At 38.6% G+C, this 21,079-nt stretch overlaps 1 protein-coding gene across 1 annotated transcript in view; it reads right to left on the bottom strand.

Moving 5' to 3' along the window:
* Positions 1 to 1,168: 1,168 nt before the first annotated feature.
* Positions 1,169 to 21,079, bottom strand: part of LOC133655847 (signal transducer and activator of transcription 5B-like) — a 45,404-nt gene continuing 25,493 nt past the window's right edge. Inside the window, exons 7-19 of the mRNA XM_062056412.1 lie at positions 19,916 to 20,067; positions 19,633 to 19,788; positions 18,282 to 18,461; positions 18,100 to 18,187; positions 17,710 to 17,832; positions 15,029 to 15,121; positions 14,566 to 14,772; positions 14,333 to 14,427; positions 12,837 to 12,979; positions 12,280 to 12,435; positions 10,045 to 10,096; positions 8,672 to 8,779; positions 1,169 to 7,774 (exon numbers count right to left, since the gene is read on the bottom strand). Of these exons, the coding sequence (XP_061912396.1) occupies positions 7,651 to 7,774; positions 8,672 to 8,779; positions 10,045 to 10,096; positions 12,280 to 12,435; positions 12,837 to 12,979; positions 14,333 to 14,427; positions 14,566 to 14,772; positions 15,029 to 15,121; positions 17,710 to 17,832; positions 18,100 to 18,187; positions 18,282 to 18,461; positions 19,633 to 19,788; positions 19,916 to 20,067 (1,677 nt within the window). The 3' untranslated portion in view covers positions 1,169 to 7,650. The remainder of the gene's footprint in view (positions 7,775 to 8,671; positions 8,780 to 10,044; positions 10,097 to 12,279; positions 12,436 to 12,836; positions 12,980 to 14,332; positions 14,428 to 14,565; positions 14,773 to 15,028; positions 15,122 to 17,709; positions 17,833 to 18,099; positions 18,188 to 18,281; positions 18,462 to 19,632; positions 19,789 to 19,915; positions 20,068 to 21,079) is intronic.

Genomic DNA, 21,079 nt, shown 5'->3' with positions numbered 1-21,079 from the left:
AAATACATTGCTGTGCCAGTACCAAAATATTGCCCTCGGGAAAACCCTTATCTGGAAATGTGGCCCCTAGAACAATTTAGTCGAGGATCCTTGTTGTAAGGCAGAGATGTCAAATGTATGGCCCGCGGGCCTGAATAGGTTTTATCCGGCTTGCGGGATGAGTTTGCTGAGTATAAAAATTAGCCGAAATTTTTTGAATGAAAGAAACTGCTGATCTAAATGTGTCTACTAGATGTCGCAATAGCAAATCTTCGCAGATTATGCTACATATGTATAAAAAAAACAACCCATGTTACTACACCAGTGGAGGAAAATGAGCCAACTACATAAATAACATCCTGTAATTTGATTTTGATTTGATTTTTTTTATGTTGATAGATTGAAAATTAACACCAATGAGTTGACTGATGAACATCTTTGGAGCTCTTTACCACCAGACCTTCGTAACTTAGACTCAATATCCCTCTTCAAATCAAGACTCAAAACACACCTATTCCTGACTGCTTATTCATTGTAATCTTATCTTCTCTATATTTGTTGTTGTTGTTGTTTTAATCCAATTTGATTTTATTGCTTTGACTTTGTACGGTGTCCTTGAGTGCCCAGAAAGGCGCCTTATAAATCCATCCATCCATCCATTTTCTACTGCTTATTCCCTTCGGGGTCGCTGGAGCCTATCTCAGCTACAATCGGGCGGAAGGCGGGGTACACCCTGGACAAGTCGCCACCTCATCGCAGGGCCAACACAGATAGACGGACAACATTCACACTCACATTCACACACTAGGGCCAATTTTAGTGTTGCCAATCAACCTATCCCCAGGTGCATGTCTTTGGAGGCGGGAGGAAGCCGGAGTACCCGGAGGGAACCCCGGCAGTCACGGGGAGGACAAGCAAACTCCACGCAGAAAGGTCCCGAGCCCGGGATTGAACCCAAAACTACTCAGACCTTCGTATTGTGAGGCAGACGCACTAACCCCTCTGCCACCGTGATGCCCGCCTTATAAATAAAATGTATTACTATTATTTATTATTTTTCAATACAGAACCTTTGGCGCAAATAAGACTGGGAGTGTGCATCCCGTTGCGTGATCACTAGGTAAACCAAGACTGCTGCCCAGTCTTTGACCAGCACAAGTTATGTCTAGCAGTGGTGCGAAGGAGAAGCCTGAGCTTGTCAAAACTCTTCTATCATTGAAGGACTCTGTTTGATAAAATGTTTTTCACTTTTTTTGATTGTGGGTTAGAAATGCAACGTAATTTCCTTCTGCAGTGCATTTTTTATGTAAATGTTTTAATGACAAAATACATCTGCATAGGAGAAGTCAAAACTATAAAAGCTTCACTTCAGCCAATAAAAACCTTTAATTTATTAAAAACAAAACATGTTCAATAAAGTGCAACCCTGTTGTAGTTGTCTGCATCATTGCACGTTCCTATTATACAATACATATATCATTTCATATTTTTCTGCTCGACAATTGCTCCTTGTAGTTTTGTTTCATTCTTCAAGCTCAACAAGTGGTGAGAACGATCACATCGATTAAGAAACACCAACAAACTGGCAAAAAATACTTTTAATTTCCTATATTCACAAAACTCAAACAAAATAAAGCATAATTTGTACAAGCAAGCTACAGACTGTACAAACGGCAGGAACTTGGGCAGCCAACGTAAGACATGTAGTTTTATGTCGACACAAGCAAGAACACCAAGTAATTGTTGATGTGAGCATGAGTGCTTCCTCACTGATAACCGCACAATTACAGTAGGAAGGGGATTCATATGGCCTTATTTGTCACAGTTAACCTGACATATGAAACGTGGCGAATTGGGGGATGGCAGGAGAGTGTTGAATATCCTAAAATGTGTTTTGTGGCAATTTCAACTTTGACCACAGCATCAGTTGCTATGTAGAGTGGTGCTTTCCATCATTTTCAGCAGACTGCATTGCAACAATGATTAAGCCCTCCCCCCTTCCTCTCACACAAGATCCACACAGGAATGGGGCCATATGAATATCTTCCCTACTGTAAAGTGTGTATCCACAGGACATTATATACAGTTAATATAGTATACCATGTTAAAATAATTTGAGGCTGGTTTGGCTTTTTGTCACAGCAGGTTTCCTTGAGGTTTCGGTGTATTTTTAATTCACATCCTTCAAACTAGGGGTATCCAAACTTTTTCGACCGAGGGCTGCATACAAAAAAAATTTAGGGACTACCTTTTGTCCTTTAAAGTTAGTAAAACCAATCCATTGAAGGCCAATATATGCTAAGCTATTTGAAAAAAAAATTACATTGAGCTTTTGTGTTATAACTGACAAAGCATTATTAGTATAATATCTCTTATGTATACTAACGGTCGTTCCTTGACATATCGGGTAAATTCTACGTATTTTTGGCCAAACTTTTACCTAATGATTTTCAAGCATAAAAATGGCTAAATGAACTAAAATTCTAAATATTACAGCCGTACTGGCCACTAGATGAGACCAAACCAATCAGAATGCTGTTCAGTATCATGGCCACTGATTGGCTCAGCCTCAGGGCGCATTACAATATTGGATATAACGAGTGTAAAAGTGACCATGTGGGCATTATTTCATGTCTAGGTATTGTGTCACGTTAATTGTATTTTGAAGGTAGTAAATAGTTTTTTTTATGTTCTAGCTATAAAAATATTACTTTTATAATGAAAATTCCTTCTTTGCGGAAATAAATTTACCATGGTCAGGTCCAGAACCAATTGGCCGCAATAAACAAGGCTTTACTGTATTTAATTTTTAGAATATACCAACGACCAGAAAGGCCACAAATGGCACCCGGTCCGCACTTTGGACCCCCCCGTTTTTTGAATATTCTTTTGTTGAGCCCTAGATGACTGGCATGTCTCTAAAAGTCCTATACTGTACTGAGCAGTCTTGTCCCTTAGCAATTCCTAAAGCATGACCAGATCATAGTACGGTAAGTACAACCCAGAAAATACTTCCATTTCATTTCACAATCAAAAGATCAACAATTGTTCACTTAAAACAATGCCATTATGAGGCATATGCATTTTCTCCATAAAGATCGATCGGTTTTAATTTTGACAACTGTTGTGTATTCAATAAGCATGATTAGGGTTCACAGTAAAAACAACACAAAACGAAGAACTAAACCCGTCTATTCACATTCAGGGTGACCATAAATACTACATACTTGCTTGACTCTCCTTACTTGACCTTCATCAAAGTACCCGTCTTCTGCCTTAATATGCAGTGCATTTAGGCAGCAACAAGAAAGGCATCTAATAGAATACCTTTAATTTTCTGTAAAATCCGGACTGTAAGCCGCTACTCTTTTCTTACACTTTGAACCCTGCAGTTTATAAGACGGTGCAGCTAATTTATGGATTTTTTAAAAATTGTTAAAAAATCCCCAAAAAACAAGCAAATACACCTAGAAAATGTTTTATTGTTTGTGCTACGGCGCCAGCTTATGATCAAGTTTGCTCACTGCAAGTGTCTTTCCATTTACGGGTAGTACCTTTTTGCCTTCCAGCCGTCCCTAGCGTTTCTACTCGTAAGGATTCTTCACTCATCACTGCAATTAACGTTTTTAAGTTTTACAATATAACTAAAACTATTCTTACTAAGTCGTCCCATGTGTGATGTCTGTCGGAGTGTTTTCATGCATTTTTGTATGTGCTATCGTAATATAATGACACTAGCGTCGTTAGCATGAGCTAATATGCTAACATGTTTACAAGTGTCTGTGTTAGTATTATTAACTTACAATAGCATTCTTTTTGTATAGTTTCCTCAGTAACCTCACCAAAACGTCACAGTGGAGTTATTGAGTCTGTTTAGCTGATGACTCGTCTTTTGTTTGATCATTTGTTTTACTGCCGTGTTACAGACACCATTTGGAAACAATTAAGGTATGTAAATAAACATTTACAGAATATGTCTGTGTATATAACTAATTCCACAACATATATATCTGCGGCTTATAGTCCGGTGCGGCATGGGGAAAAAAAAAGGTTCTTCTAAAATTCAGTAGGTGCAGCTCTATAGTCCGGAAAATACAGTAGGTTAAGAATGTTGAAGAGGTTAATTTAGCCTATACATGGTTGATTTATATAGGCCACTTGTCAGGTACAAAACTTTACCTTACTAGCATATATAAATCAACCATTTATAAATACGATAGGTTAAGTAACGACAGTCAAGACAGAGTGATGAAATCCAATGTACAGCGGTCTGTAAGCACTGCAACTTGCTTTTCCAAAAATCACAGTAGATAGAGTAAATAACACTGGTGGGAGAAACATATTATACAATGGGGGAAATGAGTGATCTTTCTGTAAAAATAAATCTACAATTAAAATTTCACATCGGTATCAAATACTTGTTTTCCCCAATGTATAGTCGTTAAAATTTGGTAAAAAGCTCATGTTGAGTCTACGATGAAGATAAGAAAGGCAGCATGGTAACAGGCATTGAATATTGTTAAGAAGGGTCATGTAAACAAGGCAAGTAACCACATATGGAAACTCACTGTAAGGCAGCTGTATCCAGACTTTTTTTTTTTCAAATAAGCCCAATACAGAAAAATAAAGGATACAAGAGCTACACAATCATTGTTTCATGCTGGACAAATCTGTGTAAAAAACCCAAACATCTATTGAACAAATATAATAAAAATATGTTAAAAACTAAAAATGTTCTGGTTATTTATTTGTCAAGTAAACTAAAACAATTCCATTTTTTAAAATAAACACATTTCAAAATATATAATTTTAATAGTTTGAGATGCTTACTCTGTTCATAAATTCAATGAAATAACTACAATTTGATGTCTTATGAAGAAATAATAATGACTAAAAATGTAATTTACTATTTTTCTTTTTTTTCATGACAGTAAATTTAAACAATGGGTGGTGGTCTGATACATGTGTTCCATATTGGAGTTCAACATTTGCCATGTTAACTATTCCTTGTGACTCTTTTCTTTTTCAGTGGGGCGCCAAACCTTGTTCGTAGTTTTCTGACGTGGGCTTTAGGCTTTGAGGCAATAGAACCTTTCCATTTCTCACAGGCGGCTGGTATTTTACTGACATTATTACCATGAAATGTAATATAATATTATTGATTTAAAAGTGAAAAGTGAGTTAGTCTACTAATGTTTTACTGTACAGTAATTTCTCCAGTTTCTTGTGCTTTGTCTCCCTCTAGTGAAGAGTAAGCCACTGTGGTTAAAGGCAAGGAAAAGGTCAGAACCTAAAGAATGCATGGATTAATACCAACACAACTTTCCAAATGTATATATTTGGATTATTTTAGTTACGTTCGTACAAGTACTGCAACTGCAAATGTTAATATTAGTGAAGATGCTAGCTAGCCTCACAGAGCTGTATTTCGTAACATATCCAAATTGTATGTTTTTATAATTTTTATTTGTTTTTGCACTGGAGCGCTAGTTGAGAACAGCATTTCATTCTCGTGTGTATATTTATACGCTTTGATAATGACAAATAAGGAAAGGCCCCTTGGACCTTGAAATGTTATCAAAAGGTTAATTATTACCTTGAGTGCGACAGAGAGTTGCTTGTGTTTAGGTACGGTTCGGTTAGTATTAGTCGGCAAAATGCCAGATTTTGACAATCCAGTGAAGCCAATGTCTGAAAATAATTTGTACTGTAGGCCACAGTGTCAGTGTAAATGTGAGAATTTTGTTGTTAATATTCGATCGCTATGATTGTATTACTTCCCTCAACGTCTAAGTGTAACGAGTAAAAAAATACTTTTATTGCAATTATTGTTCATTCATCCACGCTCATATTACATTTAAGGTCACTAAAAATAGTTGGGAAAAGTTCATGCTTGTGGCAAACGATCATGTCACTCTGTGAAAAACAAGTTCACATACAAACTTTCCCACTATACTAAGTGGGGTGCGACCAAGGCAATAATTGTCTCTTCTTTTATGGCAATATTTTGGTATACACTGTTGCCAAATCATCAGTAAGGAAAGTAGCTATTGGCTAATCTTAAAGTTGCTAAATTCTGTAAGGTTATCATCTAATTTGCCATTTATTGTATGTTTACTGTTCAGAAGGCGTAAAGCAGTGCCTAAATACGATAAGTCCAGACGAGTTCCCTAAAACTACTGACCACCAGAGAAGGCCATACATGGTTCCTTTGGCAATGGCAGAGATGCTAGTCTCCTGACCACGTCTATATACTGTACACACCTCACTTCTATGGAATACATTTAGGCAAACATATTAAACAAAACAGTTGTATCAATGTAATTGCAGTTTAAAATGCCAAATGTTTGTTTTTGATATACTTTCTATATACATTGCATGCAGTTTACCCAATTGCCTGTATAATTGTACAGGTAAATGAGCATCCCTGTAACACATTAAAACATTACCGGTACACAATTACAACATGAAGAAAAAGGTAGATGAGCTTATGTATTTTTTTTACATTAATACTGAAGTTGATGTGGGTATCTATAATCCTGTTCTTTAGTATTAGTAAGATATATATCTGAAAAAAACCCAGACATTTTTGCCTGCCATCAAATAGTGCCAACAGGTTTCTGATTTTTTTACTCTATACAAACATACTAAAACACACTAAGACCACGTTTACACTGCAGGCCAAAGTGGCCCAAATCAGATTTGTTCTAAATCAGATTTTTTCTAGCGGATTGTTTACACTGTAAGTAAAATGTGATCTTTATCAGACTCCAGTATAAAAGCACACAGGCCCCAATGTGGCCCCAACGTGACCTTGACGCATTTTGCTGAAGTGTAAACAAAGAAAGTTGACCGGATTCCGTGAACAAACAAGGAAGTCGCTAGAACTACTACAAAATAAAATAAAGTCGCCACACCTTAAAAATGAGTGTTTTCATATGTGAAAATAAATGTAAGTAATGTAATGTGTGAATGAACATATATAGTGTAATATATTTTTGAGGGTTCCTTTTATGGCTGTTAAGTAGAGGCAACACGGACATCAGTTTGGATCTACGTTAGCTTTATTTTTCAACACATTTATGTAAACAATTTATGCAATATACGGAACATGTAAGCAATTACGCCACAGTGTCAATTCCGTTTTGTTTTTTAATCGCTATTTCTTCGGAATCAAAATACATATTCATACATTACATTTAGCCTATTATTTTCACACTATTTACTAGTGATGCACCGAAAATTCGGCCGTCGAAAAAAGCTCTCCGTAACCGGATGTTGTGATGAAATATCCACTTCCGCTGGCAGGCTCTGTCTTTCCATGCTCACACGAATGACATAGCTCGCACAAAGCTGATGAAAAAGTCACATACGAGTCATTGCGTTTAGACTGAAGTCATATTTAAAAAGATCAGATTCCAATCGGATTTGGACTACCTCCTGGTGCAAAAAGATCAGATTTGAAGCACATTGGAGCATTTAGACTGGCAAAAAAAAATCAGTTCTGTCACTTGAGGGCAAAAAAAAATCTGATTTGGTGTGCAGTGTAAACGGGGATAAACAAAAGGCAATTCAATACCTGACTGTTATCTTTACACAAAGTCCCGTCTATAAAGTCCCTTTTGCGGGTCTCTGGTGACACGGTCACATGGGTGATGGCATGTGTCTCATTCAGGACTGCTGACTACTCCATTGGTTAGCCATGGGCCTACGGAGCAGCTCCTCCACATGTCGAGCCACATCCATGGTGTCATCCAGGTCAAAATCTGCCTCTGCATCCAACATGGTGTCCGCCCTGAGACAACACAATAATGTTAATATAATTACACAAAAAACAATCGCTGTTGTAGCTTGAAAAATACAAAATAAATGCAACCCTTTTATTTCTGCCCCCATTTTTTATGGTTTAAAAGACCGACATTTTTGGTTCACAAAATCTACACACATTTAGACTATTTCTGTCAAATGTTATTGACAAATATGTTTACATCTGCATTAGTTAGCATATCCATTTTGCTGAGATAATCTATCCACATCAGTGATGTGGCAAATTAAGATGCTGATTACACATCATGATTATTGCACAGGTATGCTTAGTGCTGTTGCGATCAATTATTTTAGTAATCGAGTAATCTATTGATTAATTTGTTTGATTAATCGGATAAATCCCACTTTATAACCTCAATGCGTATTTAAATATTTAAAAGACATAAGAAAAAACTAAAAATGTGCACTTTTAACATTTGTGCCACAGATCACAGTACACACACACCACCGCTCTAAAATAAAAAGCGTTCTATTGCAGCGGCTGTACGGGAACTATTTCCGTGTATTTTAAGTTCTGGGCAATCCATGTGTCCAGATTTTTATCAATTTCTATTAGTTACTTTAATTCAATGATTAATCGAAGCAACAGAATATGAATCAAAGCTTTTCTCCAACCAAATTAATTGTATAATCATTGCAGCCCTAAGTGTGCCTTTGTCTGGCCAGTAGAAAAGGACACTTCGCTGCTCACGTGGAAGTCCGGCAATATTGAAAGTGTGTACAATTTGAAAATGAATACTCTACAATAAGGGTTGGATAATCTCAATATTTTATATAACTGTCAACTTTTTAAATGTTACAATGTTAATCTGAAAAGCAAAAGGCGTACTTTTGTAGTTAAAAAAAAAAAAGGGTACATGCTTACATTGAGGGGAAGGCGGCAAAATTGTTGGGGTTGACAACAGAGGGAGAAGGTGTCTGGTCCATGAAGATGGGAGTTGTTCCGCTCGGTTCAGGGTTGGGAGTGGTGAATCTGTCACAGGGATGTGACACACTGTTTTATTACAACTCTACCACAATTATCATTATCTCATAATATCAAGTTGATATTTTGAAGAAAACATTGAATTTCTTAGGGACACCAAGTCTTAAAAATTTAACTTTGGCCTCAAAAGATTATGATTAAAAAAATGTATGTAACACAAATGGCATTCTGGCTTCTTACAGTCCAGAAACATGTTGCTTTCACTCCTACACTATACTTTCTTTGGTCAAACCAATTGATAGGTTTGTAAACTTAAAATTGCATGAAAAAAACAAATACCCCCTTGAATTAATAATTCACACAGTCATGTGAAAGGGAAAACTTTGTATATATCAAATGTTAAACCTTCATTGGATTGGTTTTAGTGTAGTGAAGAATATCAAAGTGTTTTTTTGTTAGCAGCCCTTGGTGGAAAAAGTTTGCACACCCCTGGTTTATAGGCCGGCTGCATCAATATCATGCCATTTAGAGTCTTACCTGATTCAGTAGTAATGGTAACATGCCAGACTTATTTTAGAATGTAGTCTTGGACCAGTTTTGGTCTGCACACACATTCATCGTTCAAACCAGACCAAACAAATAAACTGCACCCAGAGGGTAATCAAACTTCAGCTTGACAATCACTTATTCGTGATTTGGACTGTTAAAAAGCACAACCCACACAAAAAGCAGGAGCTGACCAAAAAACTGAAAGAACCCTCATTAGGTCACACATAACAGAGCACAAACCAAACAGCAAGAGCACTGAGCCCAACAGCACGCATCTAGCACACAGATGAGTCCTGTCTTTCAACAAGAAGCCTGGTAACCAAAATATAGGTAACACTTTTCCCGCAAGGTCGCACGTGTATATCTGTTTGATGTTTGGCTATGAACACTTGAAGGATTTAGACAAGGCTTAGGAGAACCTGACATGGTCAAATGAGACCATAGTTGAGCTCTCCAGCAAGAAGTTGCTTAGAATGTTCAGAAGCACATACATCAATCAATCAATCAATCAATCAATCAATCAATCAATGTTTACTTATATAGCCCTAAATCACGAGTGTCTCAAAGGGCTGCACAAGCCACAACAACATCCTCAGCTCAGATTCCACATCACATACATGCTGAATATGAACACAAAAACACCATTCCTACTGTCAAACATTGAGTTGTATGGGTGTGTGTTTGTGTATTAGTGTAAAAAGGAGGACATATTTAATTAGTATATTGCAGTATGTATTTAGTTAGTAGATCATGAAATAACTCACTCTGGCACAACTTGTTTGATCTGTGGTTTTACGTAACCATCCACTGCTTTTGCTGTAAGACAGACATAAAATGGGCTTAAGTTAGATAATTTCATGTAAAAATGTTGCTACATTTCTTAATATAAATAAATATTCACATGAAGTGAGAATTCATTTTTTTTGCATTAATATGTCCTGTATTAAAAGGGACCAAAATGTTACATAGCTAATGTTTTACGGATCACATTCAAACAGCTTTTCGACCATCTCTTCAGGGTGTGCCGTTTTGTGGGCGGTCTTATTTTCGTGACTCTCCTTTGACTGTGTCTTCTCCCCGCTAGCCATGTTGTAGTTTTTACCGCTTCCATAAGGAGTCTACTGACAGATATTAGTTAGAACTGTACACTATTTTGTATTAGAAATGGCAATAGCGGAGAATGCATGTGCATGTACGAGCCAGTCTGCCCCACAACAACAAAAAGGAACTTATTGACATCAACTTTGGAACTACAATGGCGGACTCGCGCAAAGCTCTTCGGGTAAATCTATACTATATATGGAGATGGTGAACCCCCGGAAAGCAGCAGGACCTGATGACATTCCGGGCAAGGTGCTTAAGGGATGTGCAGACCAGCTGGCTGGGGTTCTCACAGACATCTTCAACACCTCGCTGACCCAGGCTGTGGTACCATCATGCTTTAAGACGGCCACAATCCTTCCAGTGCCTAAAAAACCCACAATCTCCTACCTCAATGATTATCGCCCCGTGGCACTCACCCCCATCATAACGAAGTGCTTGGAGAGGCTGGTAAAGGAATATATTGTCTCCAGACTTCCCCCCACATTCGACCCATACCAGTTTGCTTATCCCCCTAACCGCTCCACAGAGGACGCCATCTCCTCTGCACTCCACCTGAGCTTAGAACATCTGGAAGGAAAGGACACACGTGCGGATGTTGTTTCTGGACTTCAGCTCGGCGCTCAAACGCCATCATCCCGCAGCACTTGGTGAGCAAACTGGGCCCACTTGGATTCAGTACCCCCCTTTGCAACTGGCTGCTTGACTTCCTCACAGACAGACCCCAGTCTGTGAGAGTGGGCGACAACACACCCCGTTCCATCTCCCTGAGCACCGGCTCCCCCCAGGGCTGCGTCCTGAGTCCGCTGCTGTTCACGTTGATGACCCATAACTGCTGCGCCAGGTCCACTACTAACCACATTGTGAACTATGCGGACGACACGACAGTAGTGGGCCTCATCCGTGACAACAACGACATGGACTACAGGGAGGAGGTGAAACATCTGGTTGACTGGTGCATAACCAACAACCTGGTCCTGAACGTCGACAAGACCAAGGAGATCATCGTCGACTTCAGGAAGCACCAGTCCAGTCACGCTCCACTCTTCATCAACGGCACAGCGGTGGAGATGGTAAGCAGCACCAAGTTCCCGGGGGTGCAGATAACTGACAATATGACCTGGTCCCTACACACCGGAGCTCTTGTAAAAAGAGCTCAGCGGCGCATGCACTTTTTGCGTCGGATGAAAAAAGCACAGCTCCCTCCCCCCATTCTACAGAGACACTATAGAGAGCCTACTGACCAACTGCATCTCTGTCTGGACTGGAGCCTGCTGTGCCTCAGACTGGAAGTCTCTGCAGAGAGTGGTGAGGATGGCGGAAAAGATCATCAGGACTCCTCTTCCTCCTATCCAGGAAATCGCTCAGAAAATCTGCAGAGACTCCTCCCACCCCCACCAAGGACTGTTTTCACTGCTGCACTCTAGAAAAAGGTTCTGCAGCCTCCGTAGCAGAACCTCCAGGTTCTGTAACAGCTTCTTCCCTCAGGCCGTAAGACTCTTGAACGCATCATAACAATCCCCTCAATTCCCCCCAACAATGGATTAACTCACCATGAGCTAATGCAACGAAATTTGTTCTTATCTGTACTGTAAAGTTTAAATTTTAATGACAATAAAAAGGAAGTCTGGTGTAAGATATCAGCTGACATCAAACTTGATAAAACGTCACAAATTGGGCAAATTCCAAACGGCTGATTCGCAGGAAGTACAGTATGAAGAAATATACCTGCCCTGTCTCCATGGTTTGAGTTAAAACTTTCGGGACTTATGCAGATCCCAAATACACAAAAATAGATACCAACAGGTAAGAACAGTTGGTTTTGCATAATAGGTGCTATTTAAGCCTCAGGCAGAGGAGTAAAAAGAATGGTCGCAGGGTTTATTGCAGATACATACATAGTTGAGGCGTGTAGTACTTGGCAAAGACCTCATCTTTGAGCCGGTCAGGATAGAGAAACAGAAGATGATTCAGATCACTGATGCGGTCAGCTAAGGAGCGAATGGAGAAGTCCTTGGTTGTATAAGGCAACAGATTCCATACAAGCCTTTCACCTGCTCAAAGATAGGAACACAATCAAATTCACCACTTTTACTAATACTCATTTTGCAGTGTATACTATTTCTGGAGATTCCTCATGTGTACATTCAGTATGATCATAACAGATTACAGCAAATATAGGTAACATTACTTATGAAAAGGACAACATTTGGTTATAACAAGGAATGTTATTTTTCTTCCACTTGATTTCAGAAGAATGGTCTAAACTAAAGAAACAAATTTGTCAAATGTACTTATGTACAAGCTTTCATTCAGCACTAAAATGAAAGACATAAATTGTTCATCTGCCGGATTATTGCTGCATAAAGTTTCGAATTGAATATTACATTAACTTCAGTTGTTATTACATTCTTCTGATGACTAAAGAGTTACAGTAAGTGCACAAACTTGGTACCTGGTTTGTTGGGGTTCTCAGCCACCCAAGCAATGGTGATACCGCCAATCTCAGAGTCGCTGAATCTTAGCAGGAATGTGCCGTTAGGTTTGGACATTAGCATGTCCTGTGCCTGTTGCTTGTTAACAAAACCCAGGATGGCCCTGAAATAATCCAGATTTATTAACAAATGTTTTGCTGTCTCTTAAATTATGTTATGTTTTTAATTGACTGCCCGCAATTCAGATATACAATTAGGCATTATTTTCTACTACTACTGTAAGTTAGGCATTTAAGCTTTTAGTAATTTAAAAGTAAAGTAAATGCTTAGTGAAAACCAGTGGTGGTTGTAGAGCAAGCAGCGCACAAACTATCTGAGTACAAAAGAGGCTTAAATCTCCCTGCAAAAAGGAGATACGAGCAAAAAAATCCAACCATGCAATGGAATAGATCCCTATACATTGTCAAAAAAAGATTTGTCGAGTGATACCAAGGGTTATATGTCGTCCGTGTTCTCAGACATATCTAACTATTGTGCTTTAGACGCCATTCTATAGGACAAAACAGATGGAAAATTGGAACAACACAAGGTCTTCGACTTCTTTGTGTGTGGTTGGGTCAAGCAAATTGGTATCAAGACTCTCCCGGATAAATACGCATCGTTTTTGCTCAGGTAAAGTTGTGTTTCATGATTTAAATTTGCGTCTAAGATGCCATGTTTGTTGCTGTTGCATGCGCCGTTTACAAGTAGCATGTTTTCCCCTGTCTTTATCAAAATAGAACTATAAATGTCAACATTGTGTATGTGCTGAAAACTTTGTTTATGATTGTTGCTTTTGGTAAAAGCTTAACTCTTTTAGGCTTTGCTCACATTTGCTTTCTTTTTATTTAGACTTGCCGAGATGGTGCTTTTCAAAATACACTTAGCAAAAATGTGTTTAAGAAATACATATAGTATCAAGATAATTAATAAATGGGAAATAATAAAGGTTAAATGTATATCAAACAAACCTTTAACAAAGTGATCACTGCAAACTGTGCTCTTTTGGACTGGAGTGTGAGCCGCTTTTCTCGCCGTCGTTTCGTAAAATCTTGCACTCTTCCGACCTTTTTGATAACCTCTCGAGTGATTCTGAAGAAACGTTTATCCTTTTTGCGATTTGAACTTTTCTTACAGCCGAAAACAACACAAGCATTGGGCATTTTTTCTTCGAGAAAGGCTGAATGGGGCCAAGTACCCATTGAGAACAGAGCTAGCTTGACCACAAAAAGCATATTTAATGGAGCGGACATGAGCCGGACATGACGTCAGTAAAATCCAAACAATAGTTAATCTTCTTTTAAAAAGCTTATTTTGAATATCTTTTTTTAAATAGCGGTACGTTACCTGTACTGGAAAATATTAATGCTACGGTTATTCAATATGTTATTGATTATGATAATTTAATGGATGATTTCATGAAGTACTTTTACAGTTACCAGTTTGTCGCAACAAAGAGGAAATATGTGGTTATTACCTATCATTCCAATGAGGCTTGAGATGTTTCTTCATGAGTTCCATAACACCATCGAACCACTGCCAGAAGGTGAAGTTACGTCCAGGTAAGCTTTCCTACAAATAGAATAGATGAGAATTGCTGAGTAACAGGTAGGTACAAGAACCTAAGATGTGCCACATTAACACGTTTCCCTTAAATTACAAAAGAGGGAGCGGAGCGCATTAGAACTGGTGGAAAGACAATAGCCTTACCCTGTTAAACTGGGCCCATGATATGGTCATGTTGCGGAATTCTTCTGCATTATTACTTGTACTTGTGAAAGCTTTCTGCGCCAAGAAGACCAGATTATCCTCTGACAGCCCATATTCACTATGCATTTCTGCTTTGTACTTCATATCAAGCGCCTCACAAAGTTGGGTCCATAGAACTTTGTCTGGCACGACAAATGGAACCCTGCCCTGGCAACACAAGGGTAAGAAAATGAGAGAAATCCTCCTAACTACTTTAAAGTTGCTGCCCAAGTGACAAATATTGTTTTTTATGACAGCTCATCTACAAAGTCTAATTTTACAAAACACTACACAAAAGTGCAGAGTCTAGGGCAGTTCAGTTCGGTTTGTTTTTACGGTATAAAAATAATACACCATTAATATGACCTCTGACATACTTTACTGTAATGTCATATTGGAACAGGAATAGGACTATACAACTCACTGGTTCAGCAAAAGCGTTGTCCCAAAGTACTGTTGCTGTGGCATTGTTGTCCTGACTACCATGAACTATCACTACTACAGGTAGTGATAAAGTCTGCGGATTACAAAAAAAAAGGGTAGGAACAAAGACAGGTTTAAAAATAGGTTAAAACATTGTGGATTTGTCTTATAAGTAAGGATGGGTATCTTTTACATTTTAACCTAAACGGTACATTAGAAACGGTGCCGGTGATCAAACAATGGCCAAACGATGCCCGATAGATGGAAAACATTCACATTTTGACAATGTTTTTTTATTTTTTACGGAATTTTGTCACATGAAAGTGTAACAGATGGAACCTTGATTTACAAACTCATCTTTTTCCAAACTTTTCAATTTAAAAACCATTAGTTCAAGCCAAATTTGCCTACGTGTGCGAACTAAGGTTGTCCCGATCCGATATTTGGATCGGATCGGCCGCCGATATTTGCCAAAAAATGTGTATCGGCAAGGCACGGGAAAATGCCGATCCAGATCCAGTTAAAAAAAAAAATTCCGGCCCGTGTTTTCCAACGCACCGATTTAAATAATACATTCCACTTTTCTGCTGCTCCCTGTTCCGTTCTGCATTTTCCAGCACACCTTCAACACATCCACAGGTCTGTGTCCTTACCGTCCTAATCGGAAGCGGATGCCGGTTCCGAAAGGCGAGCGGAAGTTACCGGTAAAAATGTCAGCTATGTGGGATTATTTTACCCTACAAAACGAAAAAGATGAAGAGGTGGAGAGCAAAACATGCCACAATAAAGTCAAGCGTGGTGGTAAAGTTGTAAGACATTTTAATACAACAAATCGGATCAAGCATTTAGCGAAATACCACCGTAAAGAATATGAAGAATTTCTAAAGAAAACTGACGAAAAGAAAAAGAAAGGTCCTACCCAACTAACTCTGACAGAAACGTTCGCGAAGCAAACAATTGAAGGGAGTGTGTATATATATATATATATATATATATATATATATATATATATATATATATATATATATATATATATATATATATACATATATTTTAAGTTTACACTTGTTCAAGAGCAAGTATTGATGCTGAGTTATAGACATTTTATCCCACTCAGGTCGTTAGTGTGTTTTGCTTTTTTAAATAATGTTTACAGCATTATTTGCACTTTATACTGTTCACTTTTTTACTGTTCAATGATGCCATTTCTGTTTGTCATGTATAATTTTGTCTATTTTGTGTTTATCCTTGAATAAACAGGTCAGTTTCTTGTTACCAACCATTGTGTATTATTCAAACTCACCTAATTCAGCTGGCTAGTTGTTATCAAGAGTACTAAAACCCTTTTCAACATGAATCTGACAACTAAGTAGGCTAAAAAACTTTAAACTTTAATACATGCTCGGATAGGCCAGTATCGGTATCGGATCGGAAGTGCAAAAACAACATCGGTATCGGATCGGAAGTGCAAAAACATGGATCGGGACATCCCTAGTGCGAACCATGTCTCTGTGTACGAACGCTTCATTCATTCATTTGGTGTCCCACTGGCAGCCATTTTGGGGAGGTGGAGCCTCAACATTGCTTGCTGCGCAGTAGAGTATACTACTCAGTGTTTCAGTGTGTGTGCCCTTTGTGTTTTTTTCGCCTTCGACAAATTTTGTCCATTTTACTAACTAAATACGAGTCCCTAAAATACAACAGATCAGCGTGGATAGAAGGAGGGGATCGCTGTGGAGTTACAAAAATAACTATTTGCGAAGAGTACATCAAAGGAGCCAGCAAATAATATGGAAGAATTGATGACGCAGGCTTTGTACCATAACACGTTTTTAATTGTGATGAGCCCAAACTTTTCTGGAAAAATATGCCAAAGCGGACTTATATCACACAGCGGTGGAAAGACGTTAGCGGGACACAAGTCAATAAAGGATCACCTTTTTCAGCGGCTTGTCTTCCAACACTCACGTCGTTGTTGTTTTGGCTTGTTAATAAACAAATAGTTGATCCATTACCCCCTTATTATGTTTGTTTGATATACAGTATTATATTTGTGTACAAAGTGTACAAAATTTCCCTAAAATTTGGACTTTTGTTGAAGCTGGAACACAGTTTTTATGTAAAGCTTGTTTCTTACGGAGAAATATGCTTTACTATAGGAACTTTTCTATTCATGAACCACGTTCAGGAACCAATAAAGTTCGTAAATTGAGGTTCCACCGTGGCAATTTAAACATTTCAACAGTATAAATAGAATAAATTATTTCAGAATTATCGCAGCAAAACCAGCAGCAATACAGAAAACAGAGAATTCACAAAAAATTAATTGCATTTGCTGTCAACAATTCAGGGAATTGCGAATGCACCTTGCTCGCCGTAATTGTTGCTTAATGAGTAAATACTGTATTGGGTGCTGTTAGGAGCGCTACAGCAAAATAAGTTTGCTGTGTTGGAGATCAGCACTGCTGCTGGCGAGTTAAGGTCAGCAATATAGCATTAAAAGAGCGTCTGACTCTGTGTCAGGATGCTTAGCTACATGAACCTGCAATAATTTAGCCGTATTTATTGCTCTTTTGATTGCATCGGTGCCATTATGGAACACAGTTATGGCACTCATCCCTACATATAATTACTGATAAAGCCATCAAATACAAAAATAAAGGGTCATTGGCAAGTTCTTACTTTGACATTAAAGACCAACTCATTGCCTCCAATGCTGAACTGTGACTCAAACAGAACAGTGAACTTTTCCTCCGTCACGGACTCTGCTCCTCGGCGGTCCGAACGCTTGATCCGCTTTAGAGACTGCGTACATACACAAAATAGATGCACTATTTAAACCTTTAAATAAGCACATGCAATAATAGTAGGAACAAAGGCAACAGATATCTGATTTGTCCCAAAAGGAAAAGGCAGGCTGACCATGCACGTCAAAACAGTGTTAAAACGTAAGAACTGATGAATGTGCTTGCCTAAAGCGATTAAAATACATGTAATGGCTTCTTCTGATATGCCACTTAATGACATTTCATTATAAATAGAAAAAGTGGTTAAGGTGAGACGTCATCATACCATGTTTCTGAAGTGTGCACTGAGGGTGCCTGTGGCCTGGTGATACTCCATGACACAGTTGTTGTTCAGAATTTCCCCACTACTTTCACTTCAAATGGAACAGAATAAATAATCAGTTACAGAAGCAGTTCTTAAAAAAAGCATGATTGTACACTATAATCTATAATGACACTAAATCTGACCTGTGTGTGCTCTCATTCTTGAGTAGAGATTTGGCCTGTTGCTCACTAACAATGACAGCCTTGACTTGAGGTGGATTCATGTGGACATTGAGTTTCCCGGCCACCAGAAGGCGCACTGTGGCTGCAAACTTGGTCTGGGTCCTTAACACCTGGGGCGGTTGCTTTTCAATGATGAAGGTGCTAGACATAAAAATAGTATTAACATGCTGAAGTCAATTTTCCAAGCAAATGAGACATGTAGTATTTTGTAAGATTCATTTTGTATGAATTGTAAGGAAACGACTTTGATCTCAAGACTCTAACAATAACCCAATAACGATTATTAGAATAAAGTTCTCCAACAAGAATTCAACATATTTTGAAATAATTACCGTATTTTTCGGACTATAAATCGCTCTGGAGTATACGTCGCACCGGCCGAAAATGCACAATAAAGAAGGAAAAAAACATATACGTCGCACTGGAGTATAAGTCGCATTTTTGGGGGAAATTTATTTGATAAAATCCAACACCAAGAATAGACATTTGAAAGGCAATTTAAAATAAAGAATAGTGAACAACAGGCTGAATAAGTGTACGCCATATGACGCACAAATAACCAACTGAGAACGTGCTTGATATGTTAACGCAACACATCATGGCAAGAGTCATTCAAATAACTATAACATAGTAGAACATGCTATACGTTTACCAAACAATCTGTCACTCCCGATCGCTAAATCCGATGAAATCTTCCTCCCCGGTGTCGCCTCTGGTATGCGCCGTTTCCTTTTTCTGCTGTTCGATTGCCGTTCTCTGCTGCATATTTCACTACGTCCAGCTTGTAATCTGCAGTATATGATTTTCTTTTCGGTGCCATTTTAGTCAGCCCTTCTCAGTTTTTATAAGTTACCGCCAATGTTGATGTGATCCATTTTAATAGCTACGGCAGTAGCATATAGCATATAGCAGTTAGCATCTCATGACCCACAATGCACTTCTGCCATGACCCTCCCCCGCCGAATTCTTATTGGTTGACGTGTGAGCGACGATTGCTGACGTGTGTGTGTTGATTGCTCCCATTTGCTTCGTCTCTTACGCGAATGAGATAAATAATATTATTTGATATTTTACGGTAATGTGTTAATAATTTCACACAATAAGTCGCTCCGGAGTGTATGTCGCACCCACGGCCAAACTATGAAAAAAAACTGCGATTTATAATTTGAAAAATACGGTATGCGATTATGCTGCAGTGTTGAACACCAACACGATTGTCTCAATCCTGAGGTTAAAACATTGTCTGTTAATATCATTATATTTTCCCTTCTCTCTTTCAATAATTTAATTGTTTTGCAGGTACAAAGATCACCTAGTGACTAAGGCAGAGATGATATCTGTAATGTCAGCATTGAGTTTGTTAAGTAGATCTTCCATGGGGCCTGGCAGAGGAAGTTGTTGAGTAAGATGTTCAGAGCGTCGGATTTGCTGCCTGTTAGTCCAGATTAGATCTGCCAGCTTCTCACACCTATAGACAAGAGGACAGGGACAAAACATGACAGGTTATTTTATGTTTCACAATACGTAATCTTAAAATACAAGTGAACTGGAAAAACCTTATTTATCACAAAATTAAGTATCTCTGTTCTTTGTACCAGGACTGGAGGATATCTAGTCCTCCTTCATGAGGACCCCCATTGCCTGATAGCTGCTGCCTCCTCTTCCACTGGATAAGCTCCTCATCCAGGATCAAAGTCTGTTGTTTCCTAAGAACGACCAGGGTTTTCTGGTGTTGTTCTGACAGGTCCTGCATACACACAAACAGCAACACACTGAGAAGACCAGTGGTCGGCCCTGCTAAGAAAGGTTTCTGCTCAACCAGGACAAACTTGAGGATTAAAGCTGGTAATTTGTGTGTTGGAACTGGCCCACTCAGGAGCAGGCTAGATTTGGGAATACTACACAGGATCAGAGCAAATAACAGTACTACAAGAACTTCATTGGCTACCCATCAAACACCGTATCTAATTTAAAATAATTCTCCTCACTTTCAAAGCTATCCATAACCTTTCTCCGTCATATCTCTCTGACCTGCTCCATGTTGCCATGCCCTCACGTTCCCCAAGATCCTCTTCATCCATCCATCTCACTGCCCCCTTATATAAACTGTCCACCATGGGTGCCTGAGCTTTCAGCCGCTCAGCCCCTCATCTTTGGAACTCATTACCACCAGACCTTCGTAATATAGACTCAATATCTCTCTTTAAATCGAGACTCAAAACACACCTATTCCTGACTGCTTTTTCACTGTAAATCTTATCGATCTTTGTTGTTGTTGTTTTTATTCAATTGATTTTATTGTTTTGATTTTGTACGGTGTCCATGAGTGACCTGAAAGGCGCCTTATAAGTAAAATGTAATATTGTTATTATTATTATTATTATTACCCCCAAACCAGTAAGAGATCAGAGCCTTTTAAAAAGCTTTGCCCACTGACCAGTCATTAAAAAATGACATCGCCATTCATTAACAATTCTGTGGAGATTTCCACAAGTATCGGAAGTAAGAATTAAAACTAAAAGCAAGAATTTGCTGGACTGGGCAAACATAGTTGTTGTAAAAGGTATCGGCTCTTCTGCGGTCATAGTGACAGTGAACTTGTGTACTTACAGCGCCGCTAAAAAGGACAGACGGTAGTTTATTTTACTTCACATCTTCATCTTTTTTTTTTTCTATAAATAAAAATGTACTTAATATCAGACCCCTTTTATTTGTTGACTTATTTTTGCTGCCGCAGCCGGAGTCACAGTTGGTACTGC

This window comes from Entelurus aequoreus, linkage group LG08 (assembly GCF_033978785.1).
Source record: "Entelurus aequoreus isolate RoL-2023_Sb linkage group LG08, RoL_Eaeq_v1.1, whole genome shotgun sequence".
Classification (NCBI taxonomy): Eukaryota; Metazoa; Chordata; class Actinopteri; order Syngnathiformes; family Syngnathidae; genus Entelurus; species Entelurus aequoreus.
Note: the sequence above shows the minus strand (reverse complement) of the source record. Positions and strands in the feature narration are given on the sequence as shown.